This window comes from Halichoeres trimaculatus, unplaced genomic scaffold (genome assembly GCF_033239565.1).
Source record: "Halichoeres trimaculatus isolate MK-OKI-2021-1 unplaced genomic scaffold, fHalTri1.1 fHalTri1_scaffold_21, whole genome shotgun sequence".
Taxonomy (NCBI): Eukaryota; Metazoa; Chordata; class Actinopteri; order Labriformes; family Labridae; genus Halichoeres; species Halichoeres trimaculatus.
Genome location: NW_027437199.1, coordinates 1,060,585 through 1,077,186, shown reverse-complemented (window position 1 = coordinate 1,077,186; position 16,602 = coordinate 1,060,585). Strand labels below are relative to the sequence as shown.

The 16,602-nt window shown below is 40.7% G+C and overlaps 1 protein-coding gene across 4 annotated transcripts in view; it reads left to right on the top strand.

The window, feature by feature from the left end:
* Positions 1-16,602, top strand: part of usp6nl (USP6 N-terminal like) — a 93,685-nt gene that overhangs the window by 46,533 nt on the left and 30,550 nt on the right. The window contains exon 1 of one of the 4 annotated variants that reach the window (XM_074698459.1): positions 10,400-10,556. The exons of the other annotated variants lie outside the window; for them this stretch is intronic. Within the exon in view, the coding sequence (XP_074554560.1) occupies positions 10,502-10,556 (55 nt within the window). The 5' untranslated portion in view covers positions 10,400-10,501. Of the gene's footprint in view, positions 1-10,399; positions 10,557-16,602 lie in introns of those variants that run through there. 4 annotated transcript variants of the gene reach the window in all.

Genomic DNA, 16,602 nt, shown 5'->3' with positions numbered 1-16,602 from the left:
TCTCCCTGCTTGGCTTTCTTGTATGAACATAAAAAAGGAGGTAAGGTGTGCTCTGCCTGCCTCGGCTTATCATAAGATAGAGTTGCATTGGCTTCGTCTGAATGTATTTGAAAGAAAAGGAATATGTACTCTTCCTGCTTTGGCTTTAAATGTACGTACATGAAAAAAGCAAAGGTGTGCTCCACCTTCCTTAGCTTATCATAAGAGAGAGCTGTATTGGCTTTGTATGTATGCATCTGAAAGAAAAGGGAAATATGCTGTCCTTGCTTTGGCTTTAAATGTATGCACATTAAAATAAGGAGAGGTGTGCTCTCCCTTCCTTGGCTTTCTTGTATGCACATAAGGAATGTGTGCTCTCCTTGTCCTGGCTTCTATTTATGCATATGTAAGAGAGGTGAGTTGTGGTCTCCCTGCCTTGGGTTTTACTGTTTGCATGTAAAATATGGGGATGCGTGCTCTCCCTGCCCTGGCTCATCATGTATGCATATGTTAGAGAGGAGAGATTTGCTCTCCATGAATTGACTCAATTGACTCAATTGTATGTATGCATTTGAAAGAAAAGGGAAATGTGCTCTCCCTGCTTTAGCTTTAATTGTATGCACAAAGGGGATGTGTGCTGTTCTCGTCTTGGTTTTAAATATACTTTTACCTTAAAGAGATGAAATGTGTTCTCCCTGCTTTGGCTCACCTGTATGAATCTGAAAGAGAGGTGGGGTGTGCTCTCCCTGCCTTGGGTTTTCTGTATGCATATACAAAAGAAAAGATGTGGGCTTCCCCTGTCTTGGCTTTTTATGTAGGCATATGCAAGAGATGTGTCTTTGCTTCGCACAAGAGAGAAAAAGTGTGCTCTCCCTGCCTTGGCTGTAAATGTATGCACATTAAAAAAGGACAGGTGTGCTCTCCCTGTCTTGGTTTATTTAAAATACACATGAGAGGGTATGTTTGCTTCCTCTGATTTGGCTCTACATTTATTCACTTGAAAGGCAAAGGGAGTTGTGCTCTACCCTCCTTAATCCTTGGCATTCCACATAGGCCCGTAGAAGGCCAGGGAGCACCCAGAACAAGAGCCACATCACCAAACAGAACTCACTGCAGGGAAATAACAGTGTTTTTTGATGGAAGTGTTTGGACTTTTAATATTTTCTGAATAATTTCCGGACATCCAGACTCTCAAATCTTTGGTGGTTTGTAACTCACACATGTACCTCACTGTGGGAAACACTCGCAGTGAGAAAAGAAAGTCTGACTTTGGAGGATTCAACGTGTTTCTTTGTTTCACTGATGCCAAAGCCTGAAAATCACCAAAGAAATTCCTGACGTGTGTCCAACATGGACAGAAAGTTCAAAGGTGGTTTGAAAGAGCTGATCTGCGTCAGTACGTGCAGGAACCAGACACAGAAGCACAGCTGCTTCCTTTGCTGCCCTCTGTAATGGTGTAATCACAGCTCCTTGCTCCCGCTGAATGTGAGAGCGGTGTGAAGTGTTTCCATCCAAAGTGCTCTCTAATGCATCGCTCTTCATTTCATCTCTGTAACTCCGTCGATTCATTATGGGCTCAGGTCTCCTGATGCAGCTCTGCTTCATCTTATAGTTTGGTTCAGATCCTCTGAGAAAAGAATAATTCCTTTGACTTTTAGAGGAAGTAAAACCTGTCTGCATATTGACTGCTGCGCTGGGCTGTAGACTCCTGCAGCAGCCCCGCAGCGTTAACCTCGGCCCTCATTAAAAGCTTTCTGACCAGTTCACAGCAGAGCACAGTCACCCTGAGACCTCATTATATTTTAGGAACTCACCTCATGCCTGTTTGTGCTTTGTTGGATTCACTCTTTAAGCTTTTCTCTGACTGACAAGCCTCTGTTTGAACCCAATCCCAGCTCCTGTTGATGATTTCAGCCCTGAAGTTAGAGAAAGTGACACAAACAAAAACAAGAGATACTTTAGGGAGAAGAAAAAAAAACATCCCTGAGCTCTCAGATTCTTATTTAGGTGACAGCTGGAGAGACACTAAAAATGAATATAATTCAGATTTCCCTCCTCTCTCTATTTCGGTCATGAAAACTGGAGGGGAGGTAGAGCATGCAGTCATATGAAGCCCAAACAAGCTTCTCACCCTGGCTCTGCCTTTTTTACATCCTTTCTAACATCTCTGGACTGGATTCTCTCTCCTCTTAACTTTCACTCCTAAAAGCAAGGGCAGTAGGGGGAGGTAGAGCATACAGCCTCACCTGGCCAGGTTGAATCGTACCTTAAACTTTGTCTTCTCCCCAACTTTGGTGTCCTGTTTTTGTGAACAACTCTCTTCTGAACTTTCCTCTATTTATTTTTCATCTTGTCTCTTTCTTCCAATTAAAACTGGAGGGGAGGTAGAGCATGCAGTCATATGAAGCCCAAACAGGCTTCTCACCCTGACTCTGCCTTCTTTACATCCTTTCTAACATCTCCCAACTAGATTCTTTTTTCACTTATCTTTCACTCCTAAAAGTAAAGACAGTAGGGAGAGGTAGAGCATACAGCCTTACCTGGCAAGGTTGAATCCTGCCTAAAACTTTATCTTCAGATTGGCCATGCTTCCAGGATTTTACTATCTATCTTCTGAGTCTTTCCTCTATTTATTTCCTCTCCTGTGTCTTTGTTCCCCATGAAAATTAGGGGGGGAGGTAGAGCATGCAGTCGCCCAAGTAGGCTTCTCGCCCTAGTTCTGCCTTCCTTCTCTTCATTCTTTCTTTCTCGACTGGATTCTCTCTCGTTTTATTTTTCACTCCTGACAGTAAATGCAGTAGGTGGAGGTAGAGCATACAGCCATACCTGGCAAGGTGGAATCCTACCTCAAACTTCAGCTTCTGCCAAACTTTAGCTTCCTGTTTTTTTTTTAACATCTCCCTTTTAAATTTTTCTCTATTTCTTTTTCCTCTTCTCTCTTTCTGCCCTTTAAAACTAACAGGAAGGTAGAGCATGCAGACACATAAAGCCCAAACAGGCTTCTCACTCTTGCTCTGCCTTCTCGTCATTCTTTCTTTCTTGACCGGATTTTCTCTCCTCTTATTTTTCACTCCTGGAAGTAAGGGCAGTTGAGAGAGGTAGAGCATACAGCCTTACCTGGCAAGGCTGAATCCTCCCTCAAACTTTTTGTTTGATTGGCTGTGCTTCTAGGCTTTTTTCTAACAGCTATATTCTGAGTCTTTCCTCTATTTATGTCCTTACCTCTCTCCTTTTTCCCATGTTAATTAGGGGGGAGGTAGAGCATGCAGTCATATGACGCCTGAATAGGCTTCTCACCCTGGCTCTGCTTTCCTTCTTTTTATTCTTTCTTTCTCAACTAGATTCTCTCTTGTCTTATTTTTTACTCCAAAAAGTAAAGACAGTAGGGAGAGGTAGAGCATGCAGCCTTACCTTAAAAGGCTGACTCCTACCGCAACCTTTATCTTCTGCCCAACTTTGTTGTCCTGTTTTTCTTAACATCTCTTTTCTGAGTCTATCCTCTGTTTACTTTTATTCTCATGAAAATTAGAGGGGAGGTAGAGCATGCAGTCATATGAAATAGGCTGCTGTCCTTAGCTCAGCCTTCTTCTAATTCTTCCTTTCTCGACTGGATTTTCTCGACTCTTAATTTTTACTTCTTAAAATAAAGATAGTACAGGAAGAGGTAGGGTATGCAGCCTGTACAGCTGTTTAAATCAACCTTGATATCACAGCCAGGTTAACAGTCCCTCTTCCTGCTGACTTGTTTGCATATTTTTGGAAGCGTACTCACTGTTTGTGGTGTTTTCCCAGGACTGGGACCAGAAATGAAAGAGCCTGTAGCCTGTAGCGTCCGCTGGGCCTGAAACTGTGTCAGATGATGGAGCTGGTAAAAACAGAGTTTCTGCAGCTTTGCTGAGCTGTGCCACAGAGGCAACAACTGGAGATGTTTTTCACATTAAACACTCCTCCCCCACAAAAGTCAGCAACAAAATCTCTCCTCAGTGTTGATTTTTGGTTATTTATCGACTGAAATGTCAAAATGAAGAGCAGACTTACCCACAGACTCATCCGTCTGCGGCTCTTTCAGTCACCGTCAGAGTTTTTAGGGGAGAGTTTATCACATTTGGAAGAAGACAGTGAAGCAGCCAAACTGCAGTCGTCCTCACACGGTCAGCTCGACGGGGAAACTCTCTGTCTCTACATCGTTCAGCATCCCTGATTCTCCTCTGAGTCTCTGAAACTCTCAGCGTCTCATCCAAACACTGCAGACGCTTCTAACTGAGACGTCTCTGTTTCTGTTTATCAACTCATGAACCATCTGTGGGCATTAGATGTGTGTGTGTGGTAGCAGGAGCATGCTGGTTCGTTAAGGCAGAGAGCTGCAGACCGCCGAGGCCCAGCAGGCAGGAGCCTGCAGTCGCCCGCTGACATCCAAACCGCCGTAGCCAGCTAATTGCCTGCCTGTCCTCCCTAAAGGTTAACGCTCCCCCAGTCTGCCGCCGGCCGCCCGTCACAGTCTGATCTCAGAGAGTCAGTTTTTCTCCAGTGGCTGAGGCTTTTAATTCAACATCTGCGCTGGTTACGTGTTCCTCAAACTTTGCTCTCGTGTTGGATTTGGAGCGGTGTATTGATCCCCGCTCGCTGCCTCACACCTCGCCTCCTTAAATTATGCATCAAACAGCTCTCTGTAGTCCCCCAAACATCATTACGGACCTGAAGCTGCTGTAGTGGATCCTGGTGCAGGGAGGAGGTTTGTGTTTTAGTGAGGCTGCAGAAAAACTCTGCAGAGTGAAGAGAGGGAAGTTTCTGCTGGAGCAGTTTTTACAGCAAACACTGAGGGATGATGGGGAAGCAGATTTTTTATGGCAGGTAAATTTTATCAGTTAGTTTTGGTCAGAGTTGACAGGATGCTGAAGGTAGAGCTGCTTTGTCCTCCTCTCCTCCTTCCTCATCTTCTGATGTCATCTTTACCTCGTTAGCTTCATCATTTCCTTCCTCCTCTTCTTCTTTCTCGTATAAATCTTCCTTCCTTTCTTTCTCTTTAATCATCTTTCATGCTCTCCTTCTTTTCCCTCTTTTCTTTGTTCATTGTTTTGCATTCTTTAACTTTTTTGTCATCTCTTTCTTGCTCTGCTTCTCTCCTTCCCTTGTCTCCTTGTCTTTGCCTTCTTACTCTTCATCTTCTTCCTTTATCTTCCTACTTTACATTTCCTTCTTCCTTCCTCTTCTCTCTCGATTTGTCTCCTCCATTTTTTCTTCTTTGTTTCCTTCTTCTTCGATATTTTCCTCTAACCTTTCGTCCCTCTTCCTCTCCTTCCTTCTTCATCATCTTCTTCTTCTTTCTAGTCTTCCCCATCATCTTACTCTTCATTTTCTTCTTCTCTTTATCCACTCTCCTTTTTCTGGTCTCTTCTTCTTCTTTTACTATTTGTTGTCTGATTCTTTTCTTTTCCCTTTTCCTCTTCCTCTCATTTTCCAGTTATCCCTTTTCTTGGTTGATTTCTTTGATTTCATCTTCTCCTTCTTGCTCTCCTCCTCGTTCTCTTCTTCTTATCCTCTTTGTCTCTGTCATCTTCTTACTTTGTTTCCTCCTGTTTCATCCTTATATTCAACTTTATGTCTCCTTTTTCCTTCCTCTTCTCTCTTTTCTTATGTTTTCTAAGTTTGCTTTCTCTTCTTCTTTCCTTTTATCATCTTTATCTCCTTCTTATTCCTCCTCTTCATTTTCCTCTTGAGCTTTTTTATCGTCTTCTCTTTCTTCTTCGTCTACCTTTATTTTTTGTGTACCTGTCTTTGTTTACTTCCTGACTCTTTGATGTCACAGTCATCTTCATCTTCCTGTCCCTTTGCTTCCTCTTTGTCATATTTTTTTCTTCATTTTCTTCTTTTATCCTTCCTCCTCTCCTCCCTCTGTCTTTCCTCCATCTCCTCTGTATCCTCCGGTAACCAAACCGTCTCTGAGGTGTTTTTCTGACCCCTCCTGATTGCAGTGACACAGTGGCTGTGGACTCAATTAAAACTCTGACTCCTTGGTGTTTTTACTTTGATCCTTCAGGTGAATTTTGTCCTCCAGGTGTTGAATAAAAAGTGTGCAGAGGCTGACAGGAAGTAACTCTACAGCTTGAACTCATGAATGAGCTCTGTCTCCTCCCTCGTCTCCTCCCTCATCTCCTCTCTCCCTCCTTTGTCTCTGGTTGACTTGCTGTTGTCTGCAGCTGTCTGCCCCGACTCGTCCCGTCTTGTTAATGAGAAGCTGGTGACGGTCATGATGTTGGCGCCGGATCAGTGCGGCCTCGCTGAGACGATCAGCTGCATCTGATCAGACTTGTTCCTGGCCTTCGTTGGGTCTTGATGGGATTAAAGAGGGATGTGATGGTGGCGCTGTCCGTACATGTGTGTGTGTTAAAGAAACATCTCTCACCTCTCAGGAGCTGCCTGAACCTCATCACTTCCTGTTTCAGATAAATCTCTCAGCTGTGATTTTTCAGCCCTGAAATAAAGGAAGCGCCAACCACAAACAGCTTCATTTGTCATCTGCACATGCTCAGTGTGAGGCGCTGACAGATAATTAGCTCGACTCTGCGGCATCACCGCCCCGAACTCAGCCTCAGTCTCTTATTTTGACGGGGTTTATTGTGGGGTGCGTGTGTTTAATAAGTCACTCAGGGCTTTAATAACAGCGTTGTTGTGTTAAAGACGTGTGTGTGTGTGTGTGTGTGTGTGTGTGTGTGTGTGTGTGTGTGTGTGTGTGTGTGTGTGTGTGTGTGTGTGTTGTAAGCGTGACAGAAAAAAGGAAACAGCTCCAGAGTGTAACCTTTGCAGCTGGGGAAGTGTGACGTTTGAGGAACAGAGACTTTTTGGCTTTCTCTGAACTCGTCTATGATCCATGAATTTATATTCCTCTCCTCTGATTCTGCTTCCCATCCTCAGCGCGCTGCCTTATGCTGTGTGTGTTTTAATTTATTCACAGGAACATTCAGGTCAGAGGTGTTTTTTTGTTTGCTCGTTGGTGTTTTTTTTTTGTTTTGTTTTGCCTGATGGAGCCAGGACGCCCACCTACTCACGTATCTCAGATCGACGGCTGAAGGCAGCAGGGAGACGAGCTGTGAGGCCTGAATCAGTTAAAACAATAGATCACAGTCAAATCCACCAGGTTTTTACTTTCAGAGCGTCTTTAGGGCTGTGTTAGAAAATCTATCTCTTCTTTCTTTGGTTATGACTCAGATTTCTCAAACTTATCTCGGTAAGAGTTTGATTTGTTGTTCTTCTTCCAACTTTCAGGGTTGGATAAAACCACAGGCTGTGTGCGTCACTGTTTCTGAGCAAACTCACACTCTTAATATCTTCATAACTGTTAAATTATAGAAAGATAGAAAGAAGATCAGCTTTTCTGAATGGGTGTGTGTGTGGTTTTTGGCACTTCTGGAGCCACCCTCAAGTGGACACTGGAGGAACTGCAGCTTCTGTGGTATTTTTACATCAGCTTCATTTCAGCCGGAGTTTGCTGCTTTGATTTCACACTGCTACGTCTTCTAAATGTGTTTAACTTCATATATCAAAAAACTTGCTTCTAAAAACACCTCCTGTGATACACAAACAGAAAGAAACAACAAATCTATCAGATGGAAAGCTTCACACATGAAACAAGAGGGACGGAAAATTTGGGATCATGACAAAAGGACTGACAGTCACGTCTGGGAGCTATGTTTTTGTTTGCTATCCCTTTTTAATTTATTTGTTTGTCTTTTTTTGCACTTTTCTTTTATAGTTAACTCTTCTTCTCTTTCACTTTAGTTTCATCTTATTTTAATTTAGATAACTAATTTCCTTGTCTATCTCAAAGATGTTAAATACTTTAGAGAAATGGAAGAAGATTGTTTATTTTTTGTAACACAAATCCATGCTACTTCAATTTTACTTCTAGTTACTTTGAAAAACTATAAAACACGTATCTTTTGTTTTGTATAATATATGTTTTTTTTTTCTTTTTTTTAAATTTGCTTATTAATGTATATATTCATTTATTGTCACAGAGTCGGAGGACACATTTTTCTGACACCACATCACTTACCAAAAATGTAAAATATTGTCATCCTTAAGTTGAATTTAAAAGAGATATATAAAATATATATATTTATGTAAAAAAAAAAAATCCAAAAAGTGTGTTCAACGTATAGGAGAGCTAAAAACATTGTTTGCAAAGCACAAATGGATAAAATTTCTTTAAAAAATGTATTGAATTTTTTTGCATTTTTTTTTTCATCTTTTTAAAATTTTACTTTTTATTTTTTTAAGTTTTGAAATTCAAAAGAGTTTGATTTTTTTTATTTTTTTTGTTTTATAATATTTGCATTTTTTGACATTTAAAAAAAAAAAAAAATTTTCAATTTCAAATGTTTTTAAAACTTACCAATTTCATTTTTTTTTCAAAATGTTTGCAAATTTATTAAAAATTACAAAAACAAAACATTTCATGTACAATTCCACAAATTTAAATTAAAAAAAACTTCTTTGATGAACAAAACATCATGGCAAAGTTTTCTCCCTGACATTACCTAAACATGACACACACAAAAAAAAACTGTAGATAACATGAAAAGCAGAAAACGATCCATGAGTTTGTCTCTGTCTCCAAAGAAATAATGTTTAAGAACAACAATCCTGATATCGTGATTGTACTTGTGAGAAAAAGCAAACAGCCAGAGACAGAGGAGGAAACGAGCTCCCACAGAGACGAGTCTGAGTGGATCCTGGTGCTGGATCAGGGTCACTTCTGAAGGTAGTGAAGCACAAACAGAGACGGGGATTAAGTGGACTTCAGGAGAACGGAGCTGACGTCTGAGAGCAGCGCCGTCTCACCGCCGTGACCCTGAAGCCTCGGCGGTGATAACAGCACTTCAGTCCCACAGAGATACTTCCTGTGCCGAGACGAGAAGAGAAGTCCTGTTTCTGCCTCCTTAGACCCGCCCAGTCTCAGCGCTGTGATAGGTCACATCAGAGGGCGCTGCAGGGTCCACATCACGTCCAGTTATAATGAGGTTTTAATGGGAACGATTCATCATCCAGCCCTCATCGTCTGCCCAGTTTAACTGACCTCACTGCTCCCAAAGTCCAACAAGTACAGCGGCAAGAAAGGAGGCTCCTGAGATTAACATTTGGAAAGGATTCAATCGTATTATAAATAATACCATTTGTCTATACTGGTACTAAAACCAGTATAGGTATCCAGATCTGGTCTCAAATCTGCAAAAACAATCTGATTAGATTCAGTTGAACAGATTTGTTCCTGACTTAAAGCTTTTTGGTTTCCAAAAAAAAGAACGATTGAACATTAGATAAGATAATTTAATCCAGTCCTCTTTCTTTTTTAAGATAATATCTCAGACTTATTTTGGAAACTTTTTGAAGAACTAAAGTTAAAAGATTTGTGACTGTTTTCTGCCTTTCTGGTACAGGATTCCTTTGAAAGGGAAATCTTCTGATCTCAATGGGACTAATCTAGGTTAAAAAGGTAAATAAACAAAATTTCAGCTTGAGTTTTGCATCAAAAAGTCAGAATAAAGTGTGAAGAACTGTCTGGGTCTTGGCGCCCCCTGTGGTCAAATCATATTGAGTGCTTTAAACCTTGATTTGATCCTTTTTGAAGCCCAGAGTTAATCCAATCAGAGTTAACGTTAGCTGGTATTTACCAGCTTTTGTCTGGTTTCACCTGTGGTTTTATAAAGGTATAGTCTGTAAAAATATGAAACATTGTAAACACATTATTTGTTATTTTTTGCTGACATACGTTAACGACAGCTAAGTGAGACTCCCTCTTATTTTTCTTTCACGTGAACACTGGTACACTGGCTTTGGCAATATGTTTTTGTTGTTGTTGTTTTTAGTTTATTTTGAATCTGAATTTAATGAAACAAAGCTGAACTTTGACCTCAGAGAAAAATGTTAAAAAGGAGGCAGAGTTTAAAACGTGAATCCTGACTTTGCCAAGTTTTCCACCACGCTGAGTGACAGGAAGGGATGATTAGGTTAAGACTTTCCTGAAAGTTGTTGGTTTGTTGGAAGCTGGTTGAAGTTTGTGATTAATGTTTAAGTTTGTGCAGAATCAGAGTCTGAGGTTGAGACTTTGTCCTGGATGAACTGGAGTCACGCTCCATCGTTTTCAAACCATCGGTCACATTTAGATTTGATGACATTTGGAAAGTCTTCCTCAAACACTCGTCCCCTCTGTCCCCTCTCTGTCCCCTCTCTGTGTCTGTGTGAAGTGTTGAACAGAGCGGTTGTTGTCTGGCTGTGTTTGGGTGGGGAATGTGGAGTGTGGGACTGACTCGCTCCTGGACTTGTATCTGTCTCTGCTCGGTGACAAACAGCAGCTTTGTGAACTCAGCGTCTGATCTCACTTCTCTCTGCCCCTCGCTCATACTTCCCCTGAGAGAGTGTGTGAGTGTGTGTGAGTGTGTGACAGTCAGTGTGTGGCTGCAGGGATGGGATGAGGAAGGTCAGGTTGTGCTGTAGTGAGCTGGATGCTGGTGAGGTTTGACCGATGCGGACTAAGACTCTGACCCAACCTGAGGATCTGCTGGATGTCTTCAAACGAGGTAAAGAGCTGAGTGTTTCTGTGAGCTGGGTTTAACGTTACAGACTTCCTGACTGGTTTATGGGTTTACTCTCAGACTGGGTTGTTTGGGTGCGAAACGTGGGCCCAATCACGCAGGTTTGGGGTCAAAGAGTCTGACAGTTACAGAAAATTAAAGTTATGCTTCTCCTCAGATCCACGCTAACGTCGCCTCTGATGAGAGGTGACAGCGCTGTTGTTGTTGTTGTTGTTGTTGTTGTGTGTAGCAGGGAGCAGTGTTACTCTTCACCCAAACACTCAGTGATGTCACCCACTCCCACAGCAGCAGATGAGTGATGAGACGAGCACAGACAGTAAACAGTGAAGCGCTGTAATCTGTGCTCACACCACGCTAACACTGACATCACTGACCACCGTTATCCTCTGAATATCTCTGATAGCTGAGTGTCAAAGTCAGAGAGATGAGAATTAAACATCTGGTTTAATCTGCTGTTAAAGGAGTGATGTTTTAATCAGAGTGCTACATATTAGCTTAGCTTTCTTTTCAATGACTCATTGAAGTATTTACTTTACTTCCTGTTAGCCACCAACAGTTGGCAACTTTCAAACATGAATTTTCACCTCAGTTCAGTGCAAAACTTTTTCATGCACCAAGAAATCAGCCCACATACAAAAGCATACAAAAAGATGACTGTGATATTTAATAATGATGTGAAATGTGTTGTAAAATATAGATAATAAATGTTTTTTCAGGGAGTTTGAACAACTTTAAGTAAAATCAGCAATGTTCATTTTCCGTGCAGCTGTGTAGCTCTTTCTGGAAACATCTGTTTCCTGCTAGCTAAAGTTAAAAAGGTTGAGTTGAGCTAGTGATAGAAAGTGTATTGTAATTTTATTCAAATGCCCTGGAATTACCTTAAAAAAATGTGAAAAAGGGTGGCGCTATAACGCTGGGTTTCCTTACTGTGAAATTAGCGCACTTCTTGGGGCGCCAACTTGTGCAAAAAGCTCTCAAAAAGAAGAGGTGTTAATTTTGTTAGGGTTTGTTTTTAGGCATCTATTTGTACGTAAGTTGTTGAAATATCTTTTTTTTTCTGCATCACTTCCCAAAAACAGATGTGTTGATGCTGCTGTTGACTGCTTTGCCAGTTAGTTCTCATTTCACTGAGAGTCTGCAAAACTGAACTTTCCCATCAGGGATAAACAAAGTTGTAAGAATTGTGTTTCTTGTTCATAATTCAAGATGAAATTTTGTTTTTCTGAATCACATCCTTTGCCTTTTTTTCTTGTGCAATTTAGGTATAGACTGATTGTCTGCGTCGATATTAGCATTTTGAGGCATATCGGCATCTTTTATTTATTTTTTTTATTTTTTTTTCTGGCGGCCGATATTGAATTAAATTTTAGACTGTGTTATTCTGGCTCCAATCCAGCCTTGTCTCTCTGTCTACAGTCACTACTCTGTTTTTGGAAAACTTGACTTCCTGTAGAAAACTTTAGGGAGCTTTTTATCCTTTTAAAGTTTTCATTTAACTAGGGATGGGAATCAAAAACCAGTTCCTGTTGAGAATCAATAAGAAATGTTTCAATCCATAGATATCGTTAGCCTTTGTGCTTAACGATTCCCTTATCAATTCTGTACATCGTGCTGGAGCCATCGGGCCTTATGTCGACTACTCTGCTGCAGCTAGCTTAGCTTAGCAGTTAGCTAACGTTTCCCAAGAAAACTCTGATTCAGGATTTTCAGCTTGAAGTTTTCCTAAAGAACTGACTTCATAAAGAAATGTTCATCACTCTCTCTCAGGAGATTCATATTCAGTACATTCGAAATGGTATAAATCACCTTATTTACCAAAATAACAAAATAGCACGAGCCTGATGCTAACGTAAATGGAAAACTGCATTGATATGCTAGCAGTTAGCATACATCAGTATAACTTCAGCTTCAGAATAGAATTTCAACCATCATCACAGAAACATATCACATCAACTCTTTGTAAAGAATACTGAGAGTTTCACATGCTAAAAGCTAACAGGCTAATGAAAGGCTCATGGCTGACGGAAAGGTTCCAAACAACTTAAACTATTGCTATAACCACTTTGAGACACTAGATGGCCTACTTGATTTATTAATACGTTACAACACAGTACATCAACGTCACATTGTGTGAGATTTTGACCTGTTTCTGTTTGATTATGTCCAGAAATATCCAGACTCAGGGACCAATTATGTTTTATTCACTTGCAGTATAAACTCAATTAAATGTTGTTGACACAGAAAACCTGTAAAAGCTACTTTTTGTACCAAGAAAATTCACAACAGGAATCGTTAAGGGCATCGGTATTGACAAAATCTAATCAATTCCCATCTTTACATTTAACTTTATCAGACAGCTGCTCTTTTGTGCAGTTTCATATCAAAGTTTTTCCTTTTTGCCACAAAAACATGAAGATTTTGGACGTGTAAAGACAACATGTGCAACATCACAAACTTTAAACTGGATTAAAGTCTGGGACAAAGGTCAGATTCTGTGTGATTGTTATAAACCGTGCTGCCTGTTTGGTGTTGACTCTGTGGCGTGTTGATGTCTTGACGTGTTGGCATGTTGACGTGTTGGCGCTCAGGTTGGAAACAGACAGATGGAGACAGATGATTGTTTAGGGAGCTCAGTAATGACACATAATGGTGCAGTGTGAAGTGTCTGCAGCTGCCTCATCTCTTGTTTGGAGTGAAGTGTGTGACATCATGTACTGTGTATAAGTCTGTGTGTGTGTATTAGTGTATCATTGTGTCAACAGGATTATCAGCTCCTGTGTATTTATTATCTGTGGTGTGAACTCTGAAGCAGATAAATGTTGCGATCGTGTGTGAGCTGCTGCTGAGCCTCCGTCATTACCACAGCTTTAACATTGTTTTCCTCTTCCCCTGCAGAAAGCATCTTTTAGAAACATAAAAATCAGTTTGCAGCAGAGAGCTGAAACGAGAGGCGTCTCCTTAACATAAAGAACAAAGAGGCTCATTACAGCAGCCAGAGGAGGCAGGAGGAGAGCAGGAGGAGAGCAGGGGAAACGAGGAGCGCTGTGATTATAGTCATTGTGTTGTTGGCTGTCAGAGCTAGTCCTCAGCCGGGATAATAATGAGGAACACACACAAACATACAGCAAACAACACTTCCTGTCACAGAGTGTGTGCTGAAGTGGTTTCCAGAGTTAGAAATTATCGCCTGCAACACGTTTCATTTTCTTTCCAATGTTTGCAGCAGAATTTGTCAAATGGGAAGAGAAACAGCAGCGAATGTTTGACAATACTTTGCCACAGCAGGGGGTCAGACGGGAGATCACGTCCTGAAGAGGGACAGAACCAGATGGAGAGGTCTCTTTGAGAAGATGCAAATATAAAAACTTAAAATATTCAAATGAAAAAAATTGGATAAATAGGAGTCAAAGAAATTCTTTGAGGAAAGAAGACATTACAGGAGTCATATTGCACTAAAATATTCAGATAAATGGTTTGGATATGTACAAATGTTTGCAGAGGTTAAATATGAGTTGTTGTTTTTTTTAACACTTTCTGACAGTGGCAGAACCTTTCTTGTGAACTTTCAAGACTATTTGTGTGTCCCTTAAATCACTAAATTCAAACAATAAATGTTATCAAATTCAAGTATTTTGTTTTTTTTTTAAGATGATAAATTTTGGCATTTTTTTCTTATTTAAAGAGGATTTTTTCACATTTTTTAAATATCTTTTTTTTTCAAATTATATGAATTTCAGAATATATATATATATATATATATATATATATATATATATATATATATATATATATATATATATATATATATATATATATATATATATATATATTTATTTTTTTAAGTAAAAAATCATTTTTCCAATTTAAAAAAAAATGTTTTTTTTACATTTAAAAACATTTTTTACATTTTTAAATTTAACACATTTTTTGAACTTACCAATTTCTTTAATGACACACATTTTTTTTTTTTTCCCATTTTTTGTTAAACTTAAAAAAAGTTGCATTTTATATTTCAAAACCGTTTTTGAAATTTTGAAATTACACACATTTTTGATCGTATCGATTTTTTTAAATTACATTTTTTTTTCTATTTCTATTTCTAAAATTATTTCTAAAATTACAAAAAAAAAATTGTAATGTATGCAAATTAATTAAAAATTAAAAGACTAAAACATCACATGTACAATTTTAAAAATGTAAACAAAATTCCAGTTTGATAATGATTCACTGGATTTTTACTATGTTTATAATTCTATACACTTTCAGGATCGCCTGTCAGGATGTTCAGGAGATTGTTAGTTTCCTAAAATTAGCTGCATTCACACATGCACAAAACATCCATAAATCTTGGTGTGTGAATGCAAACAGGTGAATTTCTCGGCCTGACTTTGCCTGGAGTTTTTTTTTTTTTTGCTGGATTTCTCATGAAATTTCAAGAAGAAGTCAGGTGGGCCAATGTGTAAGTAGGATCTGATAATAACAGTGAAGATGTCTGATGTTTAATGAGGAAAAAAGGTCATGGCGTAGGTTTCTCTCTGACGTTACGTAAACATGACCCCGTAGCTTTAACTGCAGGATTTCAACGTCACATCCTGCGTCCTGAAAGTACCTTGCCCTTCCTCCTGTTGCAGACCACCCTGTACGGGAGGCTGTGGTGAATGCATGAATGGGCAACTTTAGAGTCTGAGGGGAAGAGCTCACGGTCTTATATTTTTAGATATTTTCAGGAGAGTACGTGGAGATTACAGGAATGTGTCTGTGACTTTGGTCTTTCTGCTGTTTCACTGTGCATCATCCCGTGTAACAGAATCAGACTTTACTCTGACGCGCTGTGGATGTGATAAGGATAAGGAAAGCTTAAAGAGAGGGGTTTGTTGTAGGAAATTTCTTTCTGCACGTTTCTTTCCTCATGCCTCTTGCAGTGGCTCAGTTTGAAAAACAGGTTTTCCCCCTGAGTGAAAAGTGAAGTGCTGAGCTCTGGCTTCAGAGCAAATCAAACAAAAGGCTCAGTGTGATCTTTGTACCTGAGAACCTGCAGGAGGAAGCTCTCAGCTCACTTCCTGATTTCTCCTTCCTGATGGCGCTGACAGTCAAACTCCCACGCGGCCTGAATGCATCATGAAGCAGCAGCGGTGAAGGGCAGAGCGGGCCGGCTGGGTGGCGTTCGGGGACATTTTCATCACAGCGGGACGGGGACAGAAAGCTGGAGCGACATGGGCCTCACTGCTGGCAGCTCAGAGAGGAGGAGGGGGGTTAAAGGTCAGCTCAGCGGGGCTTTCTGACCTTGTAATGATGATAAGCAGGATGACAAGGAGAGGAGTGATATTTTAAAAGGACAGTGCTTCCTGCAGCAGTCGTCCTCGGGTCACGCTCTCATGTTTAACACCTTTAAAAAGCAATGACGTAAAACACAAGAGGCTGTAAACTCTGTGAACCCTCGACCAGACCTCCTTCGCCACAAATAAAAACATCCACACACTCTCCATCTTGGTCACGGATGCCAGTGTGATCCTCGGAGCATGAAAAGGGGTCTAATTGCATTTAGCTTAAGTCAGGCCACAGTGGAATACTAATACGACTGTGAGGGGCTCAGAATTAGGGCTAAGCTTCTGGGCAAAGAAAAGGCTGAATCCCATTTCCTCCTCAATTCCTCTGCGGCTCACTATGGGAACGGCCGGGCCCCCCGGGGTTAAATTCCCAGCAGAGAAGAGCTTTACTGTATTTGTTTATTTGGCCCAGACAGTTCCCCTTGTTGTGCAGCGTCCTCTCCTGCTGCGCGGGCTCTCGGCAGCCCACAGCGACATGCTTTCACTGACACTCACCATCCTGTCATAAAAACGCCAGCCGCTTCAATAAGGAGCGCATTTGTTCACAGCAATTTGGAATTCCAGTCGAGCCGCTCCTCCCTCCGAACCCCCCAGAGACCGAGGGAGGAAGTCGGAGAATGAGCGGAGTCAAACAGTTCCTGAAAAACTGTCAAATGAGGAGAATTATCAGGGTTACGCAGCTGCAGGGCTGTGAATGACGGGAG